The sequence below is a fragment of the Gallinula chloropus genome, assembly GCF_964237585.1.
Source record: "Gallinula chloropus genome assembly, chromosome: 8".
Taxonomy (NCBI): domain Eukaryota; kingdom Metazoa; phylum Chordata; class Aves; order Gruiformes; family Rallidae; genus Gallinula; species Gallinula chloropus.
The window spans coordinates 7,342,944-7,359,884 of NC_140093.1; the positions used below are offsets into that span (position 1 = coordinate 7,342,944).

General features: G+C 36.8%; 1 protein-coding gene across 1 annotated transcript in view; it reads right to left on the minus strand.

The window, feature by feature from the left end:
• Nucleotides 1-7,714: 7,714 nt before the first annotated feature.
• The window catches only part of XRN1 (5'-3' exoribonuclease 1), a gene marked incomplete at its 5' end in the record, with an annotated part of 30,200 nt that continues 20,973 nt past the window's right edge, over nt 7,715-16,941 (minus strand). The window contains 14 exons of the mRNA XM_084267355.1: nt 7,715-8,360; nt 8,561-8,715; nt 9,786-9,903; nt 9,985-10,098; nt 10,321-10,499; nt 10,789-10,945; nt 11,276-11,401; nt 11,759-11,869; nt 12,247-12,311; nt 12,663-12,777; nt 13,013-13,108; nt 14,566-14,791; nt 15,906-15,975; nt 16,775-16,907. Coding sequence (XP_084123481.1) covers nt 8,070-8,360; nt 8,561-8,715; nt 9,786-9,903; nt 9,985-10,098; nt 10,321-10,499; nt 10,789-10,945; nt 11,276-11,401; nt 11,759-11,869; nt 12,247-12,311; nt 12,663-12,777; nt 13,013-13,108; nt 14,566-14,791; nt 15,906-15,975; nt 16,775-16,907 — 1,956 coding nt within the window. The 3' untranslated portion in view covers nt 7,715-8,069. The remainder of the gene's footprint in view (nt 8,361-8,560; nt 8,716-9,785; nt 9,904-9,984; nt 10,099-10,320; nt 10,500-10,788; nt 10,946-11,275; nt 11,402-11,758; nt 11,870-12,246; nt 12,312-12,662; nt 12,778-13,012; nt 13,109-14,565; nt 14,792-15,905; nt 15,976-16,774; nt 16,908-16,941) is intronic.

Genomic DNA, 16,941 nt, shown 5'->3' on the forward strand with positions numbered 1-16,941 from the left:
CGCCAACACAAAGCAAAGGTACTGCCTGAACCCGGCTTGCGGCCGTACCGCACAGAGAAAGTCAGCTCCGCACAAACAACGAGCTGTGGCCACCCCTGGGACTTCTCACTGAAGGTAGTGAGCATCAGCAAACAAAACAGATGTAGCTGAAGTCCCCGGCTGCAGCAATCCTCTGGTGCCCTCAGTTTTCTTCAGAGAGGGAACCATGTTTTTACATCACTGTCGCACCGGAGTTACCCACAGAAATGGTCCCGCACGGCCCTTGCAGGGGGTCTATGTTCTCCAGAAATATTCTCAGTTTAGCAATAAAATTCAGGAAGCACAACTCCAAACTAGTATCAGGAGAATTAAGCTGGGGTGAAAACTAAATTAGAAAAACTAATGAATTAGTTTTAACTCATTAGGACAGGAAAAGCAAAGCAAAGAACACATAAATATTTTTTCCCTTTGCACTTCTGTTTGGTCCCTCTTAAAAAAAGTTGCACTATGAACAACAAAAGGATCATTCAGATGTTACTGGATCTTTAGTCTCCCCTAAGGAACAACTCACAAGTTATAATATCTTTGGCTTTTATATTCTCTTTAACTACAAATTGACAGATTATTAACTGTATGTCAAAAGATTATATGAAAAAGGGATCAAATACTTTATAACTGATTATTTTTTCTGTTAGTTTTGGTAAAAAATTTACAACTGCTGAAGAAAGCTCCCAAAAAAAGGATTCAACATAAATAACTGGTATAAAAGGCTAAAACTTTCCCAAACATTCAAAAACTAAGCAGCCTTAAATAAAAATGGGAAAATGTACCTTTCATGTTGTTACATTGTTAATACAAGTGGGGCCCATCTCACTGCAAAATCAAGCAAAACTTCAAAAAGAGAGAGGTGCAGGTTATATTTTTCCTTTACGACCCCTGTGATTCACCATGTGGTGCACTAGTGGCCACAAGCAGATCTTTCACTGTTAATTATGTAATTAAGAACTTGGATGTACCTTCAAAAGGAACAACCATATATAACATTGAAAAAAGACAACCTGAACCGACTTGCACAGCTGCAGTCCATACGTGATCTCAGTTATACAGCATGTGGTAGAATTACTCAATTTAGGAGGGTTAGGAAAGCAAAAATTTCAATTATTGTTCTGTTCACAGTGTGATAAAAGCAATGCAATAAAGGAGGCAGCAGGCTTTCAGATATGCATAGCTTGTCTGTACACGACTTACCTGGCATTAGCTCCTGTTACTCTGTGATAAATAACATTGCCACACAGGCCCTTTTGTCTACCCAAACCCTCTGTCATCTTCAGAGAAAAATCTGACTGCCAACACAGGTGAAACTCCCAGTTCATCTCAGCAGACCAGTAACATTCCATTTTAAGGGAAGATGTACTGGCATCCCCCAAATGTACCTTATGTTGTGCTGCAACCCTGATAACAAGCCTGTGTAACCCCTGCTACTACCTTAGTCTTAAAGTGAGAGCACGCAGGTGCCACTTCCACTGTTCAGAAGGCAGAGAATTCACACACCTCGGGTCACATACCAATTACCGCAGCAGCTACATCCGCATCTTCCCTGGTGAAATCCTCAGTTCCTTTGGTCTCTGGAAAGCGTGACTGACTGGAATATCAAACCAAATGAAGGAGTGGAGGCACTCCAGGGACCCAGCCAATGCTGTAGCAAAGGAAAGGAGTTGTTATGAAGTTAAACCCACCGAACGACCTCACGCTGGGGACAAGGTGATCATCCACGGCTGGCAACGATGGCAAAACCCACACCATGAGTATTTGTAAGCAATGCCATCACACTCAGCACATTTCAGTCAGCAACAAGTACACTTTATAGAGGATGCCAAGCAAGAGAGGTTTGCCCCAGTTACTCAGGTTAAATAGGCCTTGAGAGATGGGAGTGCTACAGATCCAACAGACCTAATTACTAGAAAGAAGACACAATCTTGACGTTTTTAGGATCAGATCATTAGAATTTTCAAATTATTAAGCAAGCTGTATTTCAAATAGGTAACTTTATCAGTAAATGTATTTTAAGGTGCATTTCTGTTGTGTGACTGATACACAGGAGCCTCTCTGCTCACCCCAGGCTTTCCAGCGTGGACCTAATGTGCCACTGGCTGTGCTAATAGGATTCCAGCTACTGGAATCTAGGAGAACAAGACACAAAATTTGCAATGTGTGTTCATGAGTTTGTTTTTTTTTCTTTTCTTTCCCTTCCTTAGCTGTATTTTGTCAAGATCTATCTAACCTTCTACTGCCCCATCAAATTCTAACACGTTATTCACTTCCTTAGCTCTTCCATTTTAAGGAGTTTTTACATTATGGAAGCGTTAACCTCAGGGCCCTTAGTCACTCTGGAGTTAAATAGGAGCAAGCCCACTACCTTTTATTGCTCCATGGGTCAGAGTCACCCACATTCATTAAGCCTTGCCTGGAGACTTAACAGACAGCCCAAAGTGAAAGCTGTGACATTTTTGGCAAATTTTGCTGCAATCATTTACCATATGACCATTCTCAGCAGTTCCTCCTGTACTCCTGTCAGAATTCACCACTCTCCTTGAAGTCACCAGACAGAACCACATGCAATGACATCAGTCAATCTACCATTTTAGCTTCGTGGGTGATTTGAGTTTTAGCCAGCGACGGGATGTTTCTTAAGCAGCTCCACTCTTGCTAAATCCCGCCCTCACACTGCAAACTGTTGTACCAACTCAGCTGTTCTTGTGGCTCCACGGTGAACTATCAGGCTGAAAAATAACATGGGGGAAAGAGTTTCAGATTAATTCCCTGATATCATTCATAATGTGGTGATACAGATTGGCATGATCCAGGGGGAACAAGTAATAAGAGACTGGTTAAGCCAGTATTTTCATCAGAGAATTGCACATCGAAACTGTGCCCACATACATGAGGCTTTGCACTGGATCTGAGGCACAAGCAGCTCTGTAACACAAGTAACCACTGCTAGAGAATGGGGTGGACTTCAGGACAATCCAGTTTAAGCCAAGAATTTATCTACCAAAGCAAATGAAAACTAGTGTATTTATTCTGTTAAAGATTCATTATTGGCCCATGATTTTAACCCATCCTTTGTAATACCTACATTTGGAGATGTGCAATGTATATGTGTATGAGATAATGCACATCATCCTCTGGATGTCTCTTAAGGAATCTGGCTCTCCATCTACCCTTCTAAGTTTCAATGACTGACAAAGCATTGGAAGAAACATCAGGAGCAAATGTCACATTCAGTGCTAAACCTAAAAACATGCATAGGTTACTGTGAAATACATCACTTAATTGAATAGTTCTTTCTTTACCCTGTACCCTCAACATGCTACAAGTTATTGCTATTGTTACTGGCACAGAAATTACATTTTGACTTTTGATTGCCAGTCTTGGTCTTTCTTACTATCATACAAAATACAGGACTAAGGGTGAATATCAACATCTGTAAAACAATATTGATGCAGTAACACTGACAAAGTTTTACCAGAAAATAAAAATGTTTTAATGAAAAATACTTTCTCTGTCCTTTGAAATAACAGGAATCAGGTTTACTGTTTCCACTTCTGACTCCTTCTGTTCTCTGTGATTTGTATTTTCTTTCAAAGCAGAAATAAAACAGTAAAGTTGTAAAATTACAGAAAAATAAGAGAAAACACCCCGTAAAAATTGACAGCAATAAGGAACTGTTGTTGGAACCACAGATGCTTTAATAAACAACAGCTACTTACCTCATGGCATCCAATTCTTCGAAATACATATCAGTTACAGTCTCAATATTCATGGGTCCTCACACACCTGAATTTGGATTCTTTTGGCCAAGAGTGTGTATTCAGAGTGCCCTTATGCCCTTGGTGTCACTGTGTCCCCTTTCCAGAGACAGAAAGAGAAGAACAGAACTGTCTCTCAGTAGTAAGGAAGGCTGATTATGCAATACATTTGGAGATCTCATCTCAAAAAAAACCCCAAATCCCTTACTGGAAGTAACTATTCCTCCTTTGACATTTCTCTTTCAGGGGTCATCTATTCTGTAGTTCGGATGAACTAAACTAAACTACATTAAACAGAAGTACCAAGTTTTGAATGGGAGTATCCAGGCAAGATTTATTGCAGACAAACAGATGTATTTTAAAGTTACCCCTTTACTTCGTTTTCTTTAGCAATATATATTGAGATAGGAAAAGTAACAAGGCAGAACTCGCCATGCAGGATGGTAACTGCCGTACTTAGGAGTCCATTGACTACTAATTTGAAGACATCTTTAGAAATGCGAGATTGTATCTTGGTATCTTCACGTTGAGTAATAGGACTTGAATGTATATACCAACCAGACTGTTTTTTGTACAGAAAATTGTTACACAAAGTTGCAGCAGCTGGTTGTGTTGAGAGCATACTCCATTCTTTATGCTAGTTGGCTTAAATAAGCTAATTCAATAAAAAGAACATCTCTGCACGAAAAGCTGGTGCTGCAGTTGGCAGAAGACAAACCCTAAGGAAGTTTCTATTTCACAGCCACTGATACCAAGAATTAACTGGCATGATTACAGTGTTCATTAGGCTTTAAAAGGCAACAAGAGTACGAACATCATCTGAGCAATAACTGGTCAAGGAGAACAGAACTCAGCACATGGTATATATACACAATACAAAGGTGAAGGAATTTATTTACCCTCTGTAAAACAAGAGTAAAATCTAGTAGCATTAATTCAGCAATTCTGAATGAAAAGCCCTGCTGTTATTTGGGATGAGGAAATCTAATTATGAAACATAACTCAACGTTTGTTTTTTGAAGAAATTCAAACACATCACACTGGTTTTAGTGCAGTTTGTCTTTATGCTTCATTAGAGAGCCTTACTAGAAATGAGGCAACTCTTATTCTACTCTAGATCTCAGCACAATGTTTAGCTCCAGGTAGAGAAAAAAGCTTTACATTAGGGTATCAAACACTTCCAGGTAACCATGGCTCCTCCTATTTTTCAGCCATCATCTGGTTTTGCACCTTGTTAAGAACCACAAGGACTGACTGAACTTGCTGGAAATAATCTTACTGCTTTTTCCATATATGTTTTTTATTTTTATTTTTGTAAATCTAATGGGTGACAGGGACCAAAGAAATTCTGGAAGTTCAGTATCTAGCTAAATTAATTTAATTGCAAAATAACCAACAGCCTTTTTAACAGACTTCGTGTCCGTAACTGAAGAGCAGTTGAAAGCCACCAAGAAACAGCTCAGAGGTGGCAGCTGCCGCTTCTGAGAGTCACAGAAATTTGGCTTCAGGAGATTATAAATTTCATCTTAAAAATTTTGATTTGGAGCATACAGACGTTCCCATATAGTATGTGGAAATAAAACAGTGAAAGGAAATAATGTTTCGTGTTCCAATATTTAATCCAAGCAGACACAAACACAAATTATAAAATTATTCTATTGCATTAAAGTTTTATATAGCATTTAACTTTTATGAATGTTTTTCCTTCAGTGTATCATATATTCATATTTTAAAATATCTTTGCACAGTCCATTGTGCAACTACATGCTAAAAATCTGCAAATGCACACTTAACACTAAACAGCACAAAAAATACATTCTGTATCCATTCATATGCAAATTTAAAACATTTCACTTGGCAGATAAACAATGAAAAGTTATTTTAAAAAAATCAGAAACTACAAAAATGCGCACATAAAAGTCTTCCCTTTTGGATTTTTAGTAAAATACTGCTCTGTATAAGATCTAATGAAAAACTCCAGTGCTTATAAAATACTTTTTATCTATGAGAAAAACAAATGCTTAAATTTATATCTGTATGAATCAAATATAACCACCTTGTTAAAATATAAAACTGAAATCATAGGGGACATGGCATAGGTCAATGCAGATGTTGTATCTACCAGGACATGTAAGACTGTAATTAACTGGGCACCAGGCAGTCAGTATCACAGAATGTATCAATTCAAAAGCAGGGGCTAATACAATATGCAGCAGCTACAGAATTAAGTGTTTAACTTGTTACATATACTAAATATAGCAGTTCTACTTGAAGAGAAAGAGGAAGTCTTAGTCTGAAGTAAATGATAATAAAAATTTCTGTGTTTACCAATAAGTATAGTGTCCTTCAGAACTTTTAAACTAAAAAATAAATCAATCAATCTGCATAAATTGGCTGTTCAGATATGTTAAGATTTTGTGATGCAAGAATCTAATTTAGTCTCATCTCCATCACAGGCTTTTCTACACAGATCTCTGCTCCAATGGTCAGATACTTCATACAGAATACAGGGAACTCACATCTGCATCTCAGTTCAATTTCACACACACTTCTAGGACATTGGCATGTCAGCATCGTGTCAGTCCAGTGCATCTTGGTGATGTACTGTCATCAGCAACACAGCTTTGTCTTCGCAGAATATGGCTTCAAACCATCTTGAGACTAGATGGCTATACAAATCAATGTATTTTAAGACTGCATGTGGACTATTCTGCAAGGTTTGTGACAGCAAGTAAAATATTTTTACCTCTGTAATCCTTTTTATTTGGCTTGTTGCTATTCTACAAATACTGCTGAGGAAAGAACAAAAATCCTGTAACACAGTAACAAAGTGAAACTTAGTATGACACCAAGAAATGGAGTCAAAGAACACGGCAGGGGAACTGAAGGAGTATCTACAGATTTGCAGATGCAACCTGTTTGGAGGTAACAAAAGTATGCTTTATTTCTAAGCTTCCTGGGCCTTAGGGAAAAAGTATTTTTTCTGGAACAAATCAGAATAAAGAAGTAAAACAAAATTTTATCAACATTAGTAAACAGCACCAATTGAGGCTTAAAATTTTCTCTTAGACTGAAGATTTCTCATTCATGTCAATGAGAACCATACATGTGGGTTAAAACCAGTACTTGTTTTGCTGTATGAACCAAGAATGATCATGTAACCTCTTTTACAATAAAGCTCCCTCCAAAAATACCAGTGAACTTTTTGCCTGAATACTATTATGGAAATAATTGTAACAGTTTCTAGTAATTTAGTTTTGCTACACAGAAATTCTATCACAAAACTAAAAAATAAATATTGAAAGTCACTAGCAACAAAAATTAACCCAGCATACAGAAGGTTTCAGGGCGCAGACCATTAGAGGGAGAAATGGACTCAAAGTAACTTATGTTTGACAGCCATACTATACAAATGGACATCTCTCAACTCTGGTCATTTTTATGATTTAGAAAAAAATAAGGGTATTACTAGCATTTTAGAAGGCTATGCAAATCTGTAGTAGATACCTATGTTATTTTATCATAATGCTGCTAAATTAAACAAAATCAAACATACTTTACCAAAGAGGTCTTTTCTTTACAAATATATCTGGTTTTGTCCAATGCATCCTATAAATTCATCTCCTGGAACAGATTCTGCATCAGCCAACAGGTTTCACCACTCTAATACCAGAGATACAATACTACCTATGTTTTGAAAGGTGTGAAGTTGCTGCCCTCTGGTATAAAACCTAGCAGTTTGTCCTTAAAGTGAATCTGGCAGTTCCACTGCAGTTAGGTTTTAGTCACACTGATTCAAATCAGAAGGACCTGGAAAGCCAACACATAAGCTGCATTTAAATTATTTTTTCCTTTCTGTCTTACTACACTATTTAAAAATAAGCTACAATACAAAACATCATACTAAGCAGTGTTTGATGCCCAACTGATTACTGCTCCATATCCCTCCTGAAAAGCACAGCAATTCTGAATTAAGGTTGCCACTGTTATTGCTGCTTACCTGGTATGGTCTGTAAGCCACTGTTTAGAAACCTAGGCACAATGGATGGCATGGCAACCTTAATGCAGCGTTTCCTGGCTTTTGCTAATTTAAGTCAAAATAATTAAATTTCAACATTCTTTTTATAGTTTCAAAACAACCTGAAAATCATAGCAAGTAAAACGTATTTCGTTTATACTTAAAAGTGGCTGGTCTTTTTAATAGAGCTTTCTGATTTTTTTAAATGATAGAACATAACAGTGGGGGAAGAGTTAAAGATAAAATACACCTAGCTACCATGTTTATTCTGAAGATTTTGGTGCGCCAAAATTGACAGCCAGCTTTCTTGTCTTCCGCTTGTTGGAAGCGTTTGGTGTTGATTTGCTATGAGGAACGCTTGGAGTACCCACATTGTCTTGAACTGAAACAGTGGATTGAGCAGCTTGAGGAGATTTTAAAGGAGCTGAAGAACTATCTTGCTGAATGTGGTCAGAAGACACTGGCTGTTCATTCTTTAGTGGTGCAGCTTGAGGGGAACTCTGAAACTCCTTGAGCTCAAAGTTTTTCTTGCTAGCAGCCCTTTTTTTAGTTACCTTTAAATTAAATAAATATTATTTAACAAAATGCATTCTCAAAGACCTGCAAATATTCCACTTTTAGAAAACATGCATACAATTCTTTACAATAATTCTCTAATGTTAAGTAGTGCTTCACAGCAGGGGTGTTGTTGCAATCATCATGTAGGCACATTTTTTACAAAACCAGCATATTAAAACAAGCCTGCTGACCTTACCTGCAGAGGTATAAACTGGTTGTGAGAACCAACTGGTATAGTTCCTGCAAGAGACATGTTTCCTGTATAGGAGCCAGGATAATAATGTTTAGGCACTGGAGTTCCCCAAGACACTGGACCAAACATGTGAGATGATGGAGGAGGCATTACATTAGCTGTGAAAACAAGCAAGTTTTAGTTCTCTTTCCTTAGAAAGAGGATCACAACTCCCCAAGACCCCAAGAGTACCCCAACTATGTTTTTCTACATGTTGTTTCTCTTTCCTATAAAGTCTCATATTCTTCATGTTTACTTAAAAATAGGCAAGTATTTAGTCTCAAAACAATACCAAACAGTTCTGCTTTTACTACACTCAGATTACAGCGCAGTTAAGAGCACTATGTTATGGCATCTGCATTTCAGAGAATATCTAATTTAGGATCTTTGCATCTTTAGCTGAGTGAAATGCATTAGTGAAAAGGTTGTAAGTTTAAGCCATCCTCTTGAAACAAGTCAACAGCATAGAAATACAGAAACCTTGGGGAAAACAGATGCAGCAGCTGCTGTGTGGGTTACTAGGATGCTACAACAGCGCTGACTCATTAATTACTAGTTGTGTATGTGAACTTTAGTAGAACACAAAACAGACTGGAACCAAAAACATCACCAGGACTTTTAGCAATTTTTTGGGGGGGGGGGGGGGGGGGGGGGGGGGGCGGTAATTGCCATGCTAATGATTGGCAGTGCACAATAGGATTGTGATGCAGCAATTCAGTGAAAGTTATCAACAAATAAAAACACTAATGTATTAATAACCATTAACTATATAGGGGAGGGAGGGGAAAAATCCATGGAGAAAATAAAGGAAGAGATTTGTTCTGAATTCTGGACTGGGGCTATCATCTTGGAACTAACTACTATTGTTCTGAAGAAAAAAAATCCACAAAAAACAACTAAGATTGAATGGACAAGTACATTCTTGAGAACGAAATAATCTGGATTCTTTGTATTGAATTAATTAGCATATAGATGAGAAGTTCATGAAACTTCTTCAGTTTTCAAAGCAGTTCAGACATACAACTACATATAGAAAGGGGATTTCTGCAACTCATTCATTTTCTTATAAAGAACTATTACAATTGGGGGTTGGACTAGATGATCTTTTGAGGTCCCTTCCAACCCCTAACATTCTGTGATTACAGGGCATCATGAAAATACCTGAAGTGTGTACTAGTCAAATACTTACCAGGGGGTTGTGCAAATACTGGTGGAATAGACCCAGGCGGTACAGGAACTCCCAGTGGTTGATAATTTGGAAACACTGGCGGAGGGGGCGGCAAAGGGAAGTTTACTCCTATAGAACTCTATAAAGAAGGAAACAGAGGATTACAAAGAGACAAAATGCAATATAGACAAAGGTATTAAAAGATTCTTTGCATCCTCACCAAACGCTGTAAAGCAAAGAGCGCAGCTTTCTCCTTTGCTTCAGCTTCAGAATGACACTGCGGTCCATGAACCAACAAACCATTTGATAATTTTATGTGACAAACTGTCATGGTCTAGGAAAATGAGATAAGATGTTTGAGGGAACTTGCATTACTAACAAGATAGAAAGGTAGGATTTGTGAGAGAAAAGGAGAAGATTTCTTTGTTCTGAAAAAAGCTAACAAAAGGAGATAAGGTTTACTTTTAGATGGGCTTCAGCTTTCAGTCCAAATGTTTAGTATAGGACGGTTGAAATGAAGCTGAGAACTTTTAACTTTTGCAGAAAAGCTTTTTACCTGTGGTGTTTTTAGGAAAGAGAAATCTGGCTGTGACATTCCAACAAGAGAACAAATACGACAAAGTTCAGAAACAGTAGACAGTGCAGGCTGTGGACACACGAAAGGATGACCTCCAGTTTCTGGTGCTGGTGTGTTCTGAGGGCCTCCAGTGCTGTGAGGCTTGTTCATATAAGCAGCTGACAAAAGAAAAAAAAACCAAACAAAAACTAAAGTAAGAATCACAAACTTTTCCTACACAGAAATGATAGCAACTTTGTTATTAGCTGGAAAACTGCATGCTTGCTTTTTTCTAGTATTTCCGTATGTGATTAACAAAAACCAGGAGACACTTAGATCTGTGTAAAGAACTAGAACTGGAAAAGATGGATATTTTACTACTCTGTTTTGAAAATCAGCATTGAACTGTTAGCTATGTTCTGAAATGTAAGGTGAAGCTCCACACTATGAGCCAGTATCTAAACATACCCATTTTTTTTGTTTGTCTATATTGCAAAGCAGCTCCATGGCAATCCTGTCTACTAGAGGGAGCAGGAACATCATTAACTTGGGATTTCACTTCATTCCTTGTTTCCAGGTCAGAGCCATCTATCTTCAAAATCTCTTTGAGCATCTGTGTTCCTTTCTTTAAAAACAATAATAGAATTCTTTTAAAATAAAATAGAGCATTCAGGTACGGATGACACTTTAGCCTTACTTCACTCTGAATATCACAGTCAGTAAGAAAATCTGACCTTTTGCCTTCCTATCCATTACATTATACCAAAGCACAGATAACAGCATCTTAGCATAAACAAATGTGTTTGTTAATTTTCTTTGAGAACAGCTAATTAAAAGCTCATCAATATGTTTAAAAAGGCAGTATGAGGTTCCATGGAATTTCTTTAAATAGAAGCGTTGAATTTAAGACAGCAGATGCTAAATTGCAATGTAATGATTCCTGCAGTATACAGACCATAGCAAACGACTGTGGTGACAGATGTTCTTCATTTGTAGCTCTTGCTTCCTTGGAATAAGTCTGTGCTTCATTTTCTTTGGAAATTTTCAAAGAAGCTAGAAGGCTTTCAAGTTCATTGTCCTTCTTAAAACAAATTTATAAAAGAAAAAAGGTACATCAACTTTGATTGTTACAAGCAGATGAAAGAGTAAGGGTGTATTAGTTAGAGATTAATTTTATTCTCAATCAGGATATTTTTATTTTAGCTTGGGCAGAGTGCAAACAAATATCCAGAGACAAATCAAGTTTTGCACACTAAAAACATGCAGGTATTGGCTGAGAGAGAATGGCTTTAAAGAATGATCAAGATTATACAGGCTTCTCTTGTGTACAAATTAATGTCAATAAAAGATGCAAGTGACCAGGAATAACTGGCACAAAATGGATTGATATCTGAAGTTACTCAAAGAGCAGAAGTAAAACCAACTATCTAGATCCTACCTTTCCACCCACACAGGGACCATCAACTGCAGCCTTCTGAATTGCAGGCATGTTGGGACTTTCATTCCTCTTCAGAAGTTTGACATTGTATTTATTCACACCTGCAAAATTCTGAAATAAACTGCAGCATTTATTATTGAATACTAACACTCATTGTGATATAATCATCTTCGAAATACAGCTGAAAAGAGCTTTCATAAGCTGATATTCTTAGAGAATTCCAGCTTGCTGAAACCTGAACACTTGTGTTTTCCCATTACAGCTAGCCTGTAGAGTCTGAGAGGAAAATCATTTGGCATCATCATTTATACATCTTATGCACTTGGCGTCATTTTGTTTATACAATTTCTACAGAAAAAAAATTCCAAAATAAAATCTACCTAATAAAAGAATCAACTAAGATGCAAGTTAGAGAGACATCTGTAAAATGATGAATAAGAGTAAAATGAAAATAAAAGAATACATTTACACAATACAGAAGGAATTACCTGTTTGTTTGGTATCTTATTATGCAGCTGACTTTCACTTCTTATAACTTTGGAATCTTCTTTGACTACAAAAGAATATGTCCTTTTGAAATGATCTTAAAAAACAACATAATGCTCTAGACTCAGAAAAATTATTAAATCCATTCAAGTACATATTAATTGCATTAATTTGAATGGTTGCATCGAGTTAACAGGACAGCTTGATCAAAACATTCAGGATTAAGTATGGAATAACCTAATATAGACACCTGGGATACTCTGACAATAACAAGTGCAACATAATGTCTGTGTAACTAGAACAAACTATAACAATATTTTCTGTTGATAACTACCAAAAACCCCTCAACAGGCATTTCAGTGAACATCAGATAAAGCAGGTAGTTCTCTTAAACAAAGTTTCTAATTAGAATACTTACACTTTTTATATGGCTCCTGTTTTCTTTGCTGACCTTTAAAGCTGCTGTCATTGAATCCTGGCTTGTAGAACTGATTGCCAGTTCCCAGCTTGATTTCCTGAGGTAGAACTGCACCCTAGGATTTCAAACATCAAGGCTTAATCAGAAAACTCTGTACCTATTATTAACATACTAGCCACACGATTACCTCTTTCCAGACCTACACATATACCCATGTAACGATATTTGGATCCATAGGATTTATTTGTAACATTAACTAGAAAGTTTCCTGATGTAATGAACTGATGTATAAAAATAAATGCTTTCATATTTTGAACCCAGGCATCTGATTGAAGTTTACATACACAGACCTTCTCATGCATGGTTTGCTGAACGTGGTGAGACTTCCCAGAACTCTGCAGTGATTGCCATATGTTGCAGAATTCATCATCTTGCTTACTCTGTGCCTGGTAAAAGAAGAATAAAACAACCCAAACAAACTCAGAAGATATAAAATCAACTTCTGAGCAGCTAATCATATACAAAGACACACTCAAGGTCCAAGTGTAACAGTGCTCAGATGACAGCAATTTTCATACTGACAACAGAAGAACTTGCATGCATTGAACTTATGAAAGAGGCTACTGTGGTGGCCTCCATTTATGTATCAACTTTCCCTAAGAATCACTGCTAAACTGCAATGAGCTTAGCTTGTTTTGAGATTGCTTTTGTTATTAGTGGAAGTTAGTAACATGGGAAAGATCACTGAGGATTATTCAACTCAGATTGTCATTCAGAACGGTTTCAAAAGCATGGTCTCACAGTGGTAGTATTCTTAAATATTTTATTAATGCATTACTTCATATCAGTCAGGCTCAATGGCTTCATAACATTACAGGTATGCTGTAATGTAGCTGAAGCCCAGCTACGTAAAAACTACCACTTTTGAAAACCTAGAATCTAAACAAGGATAACACAGGATATTATGCTCATTCAAGAGCTGTGACAGTTTCTGTTTCAGTCTATATCCAGACTAAAACGTCTGATATGATTAACAGATAGTTTTGGTTTAATGTAAGAAAATGACACCCACCCTAAATAGGAGGCCAAAATAAGTATCGAGACATTTTGGTTTGATACTCAATAAATCAGAATACTCACTTTATTTTTCTGACTGCCACTCAGAAATGATCCTTTCTGGGGTGAGCTAGAGTTGCCCTGATTTTCAGCCCTGAGATTGTAATGCTGTCTTCCATTCAGTTGCTAAATCATTAAGAGAGAAAGGAAAAAAACCACCAACAATAAACAATCAGAAGTGTTTCATTTCCTTAAATTTTCTTTTGGAAAGTAGTTTTTCTGGAATAGACTTAAAAAACATGGAACAATTCTTCTCAAACACTCATACAGTAACATGAAGTTACCTAATAAGCTAATTTTCTTTAAAGAAGTAACTTATTAAAAAACACAGTTTAATTAAACTAGTGAGAACCCAAATTAATCAGCAATTTCTACCCCTTTACTATATGTTCAAACAAAGCAAATCATACCCAATAAGGAAAATTGACAAAGAAATGATGTCTTCTCTTTCTAACCATGGATAAGCTTGGCCCATGGGAAACATTACTTGGAAGAAAGCTTTAAGGAAATAAGGTCATCTCTGCCCAAACTATTTCTTGACACCAAACGTGGTGTCACTGCTCTGAACTAAACATTTGTCTCAGAAAAGCAACTGGAGCTACTCAAAACATCTGTCAATAAGGAACTTCAGGGCCTTTCCATTACTGGATTAACTCATTTCTCCACAATAATGACCATTGTACTTCTAATACACCAACATGAAAACTACATTTCGTTTGTACCAGCCCCAGTCATAACTCTGCTTCTGTGGAAAAACGTGTCTGAACAAATGAGATCAAAGTCTTACTTGAGTAGGAACAAAAAGAGAGCGAGGAGAATGGTTGAGGCCTCCCAGATGCACTTTTTGTGAACACACAGATGACAGATCAGATGCATATGAATTGTAGCTATTCACAGCTGGCTGAGGTTTAACTATGGCCGTCAGCTTTTGATTTCCCATTTCTGACCGACTACCATGAGACAGGTTAATTAAGGCACTTGATGGCAGACGATAACCTCTGGCAGGTGAGCACCTGGAAGAAAGGAAATGATATGGGCATTAATGTAGTTTAATTGTTGACAATTTCAGTATATCTGATTTAACAACATTGTTGACACCATGCCAAAAGATAATGATTCCAGTCTGGATACAGTTTTCAGCCTCTGCTGTTCAATACTGCACTCTACTACTGTTACACACAACATTAATGCCATTATGCTCCACTTTGGCCTCTGGCTGTCAAAACCAGAAAACAACAGGAATTACCCCCACTGAGAGCTCATATCGTAACTCTGAGGGATGAGTTCAAAGAAATTGTAAAGATGAGTGAATTGTTACAGCATAGTTCAGTGGTAAATATTTCTGTAAAAATTATGAACCAGAAGACAAAATTCTTTTTTTCTGAGATGAAAACTGAAGCCAATAACAGAATTATGAAGTTAAATATCGAGTAGTTTTGTATCTTCTTGTATGATGTTGAATACTGAAGATTATCTGTGTTACAGGACATGCTCTTGCAAAGGAGAGGATTGCATTATGCTTGGTGAACACATGGAACATGTGAGATTCTCCTCTAATTTCTGCCATAAAAATGTATCTACGAACAACAGCAAAATCAAGTCTGCTGGGGAACTTTGTTCACTTTGAAATTTCCCTGCTTACTTAAATACAGAATAAAACCAAAAGCAATAACCATGCCTCCACCTCCTTAAGAACAGTTTCGGTTTTTAATGGTGGTTAGAATTTAGCATGTGAGTACCACTTATTGATAGCTCAGAGTCCCTTCTTCAGATGAACAAATGGATTACTATTTTTAATCTATATGTTTAAGACATGCTGACACCAACCTGCTTTCTACATATTTATTTAAGAAAGATATTTAGACCTAGCACTTTATTCTGCTGGTTCCTATTTGCTTTCTACATATCAGAAGCTGCTAAATACATAAAAAAGCCTAAAGAGCATTTCCAAAATATAATCTGTCTCATAAAAATTATCCCTACTCAAAAGAGAAAAAAGAAAAACCGAAGAAATCAAAACATCCCAACATTTTAAAAATTGGCATTGAAAATACTCAAACCCAATACAACCATTTCATTCCTTCAAGACCAATGGCATGAAATGAATATGAAACTCCCCTTACAAACCTTATAGTCAGGCCTCCAAGGAATTCTTCATCAAACAAAACTTCAAAAAGCACGTCTGTTTCTCTGCTGGCTATAGAAAATGAATTAAAGTGTCATCTCATATATTGAACAGTATCTGTCTTCACCAAAATTATGTAAATATCTAAATTAGTTATGCAATAAATAATGAAAAGACCAAAAACTAATTAGCAACAAAAAATTCCTTATGCCTTAAATGACATTAACAGCAATTCACAAAATCTCCTCAAAGTCATATATGGCTGGCCTTTCAGACACACTTTTAACAGAAACATACCATGCATAACAACTTATCAACCTGCACTAATGTAAGTGCAATTTATAGCAGTATGTCACAGCTGTCAGAACCTGCCAGAGAAGATATGCCAACCATCTCTACATTTAGGCAGTTGGAAATCGACAAATTTAACCTCATCTTCTTAGAAAATGAGAGACTAACACTCCTTTGAAATTATACTGGTATATAATCATTATGGAGAAAAAAACAACTATTTAAAAAAGCTGCAATAAGTCTAGTGTACTCAAAATTCTGCTGGATGCAAACTGAGTGAAAAGGCAACCACTTATATGCCAGGTAAGAAAACAATCTCTATTACTAGATCTCAAGCTGCTACACCCAACATGACTTGCTAAACCTTTTTGTTCAGCTGCAACAGAAAAAAGCATTTCAGAAAAATAATATTTGATAAAATTTTATGTTTAATGTAAGTATTAAGACTAATACTTTTGCTTCTCTCCACTTCTTTTAGCTTTACCCGTACTTCCCTAAAACTTCATTTCACTCTTTTTTTTGCAGCATGTGTTCTGTCTTCTTCATATTAAGAGGAACAAAAAGTAGAAAATATTATTACCTCCTTTAATTCCTATGATGGTACCTCGAAGACCAACTGGAACCGAAAAGTTCTCTCTCACATTAACAACACGGTCAAACAGCCTGTACTCTGCATCTCGATCTGGAACAACCCCATTCTGTTGTTCTAATGGCTGACAATAACCAAAAGACTCTGTTAATGCTTGC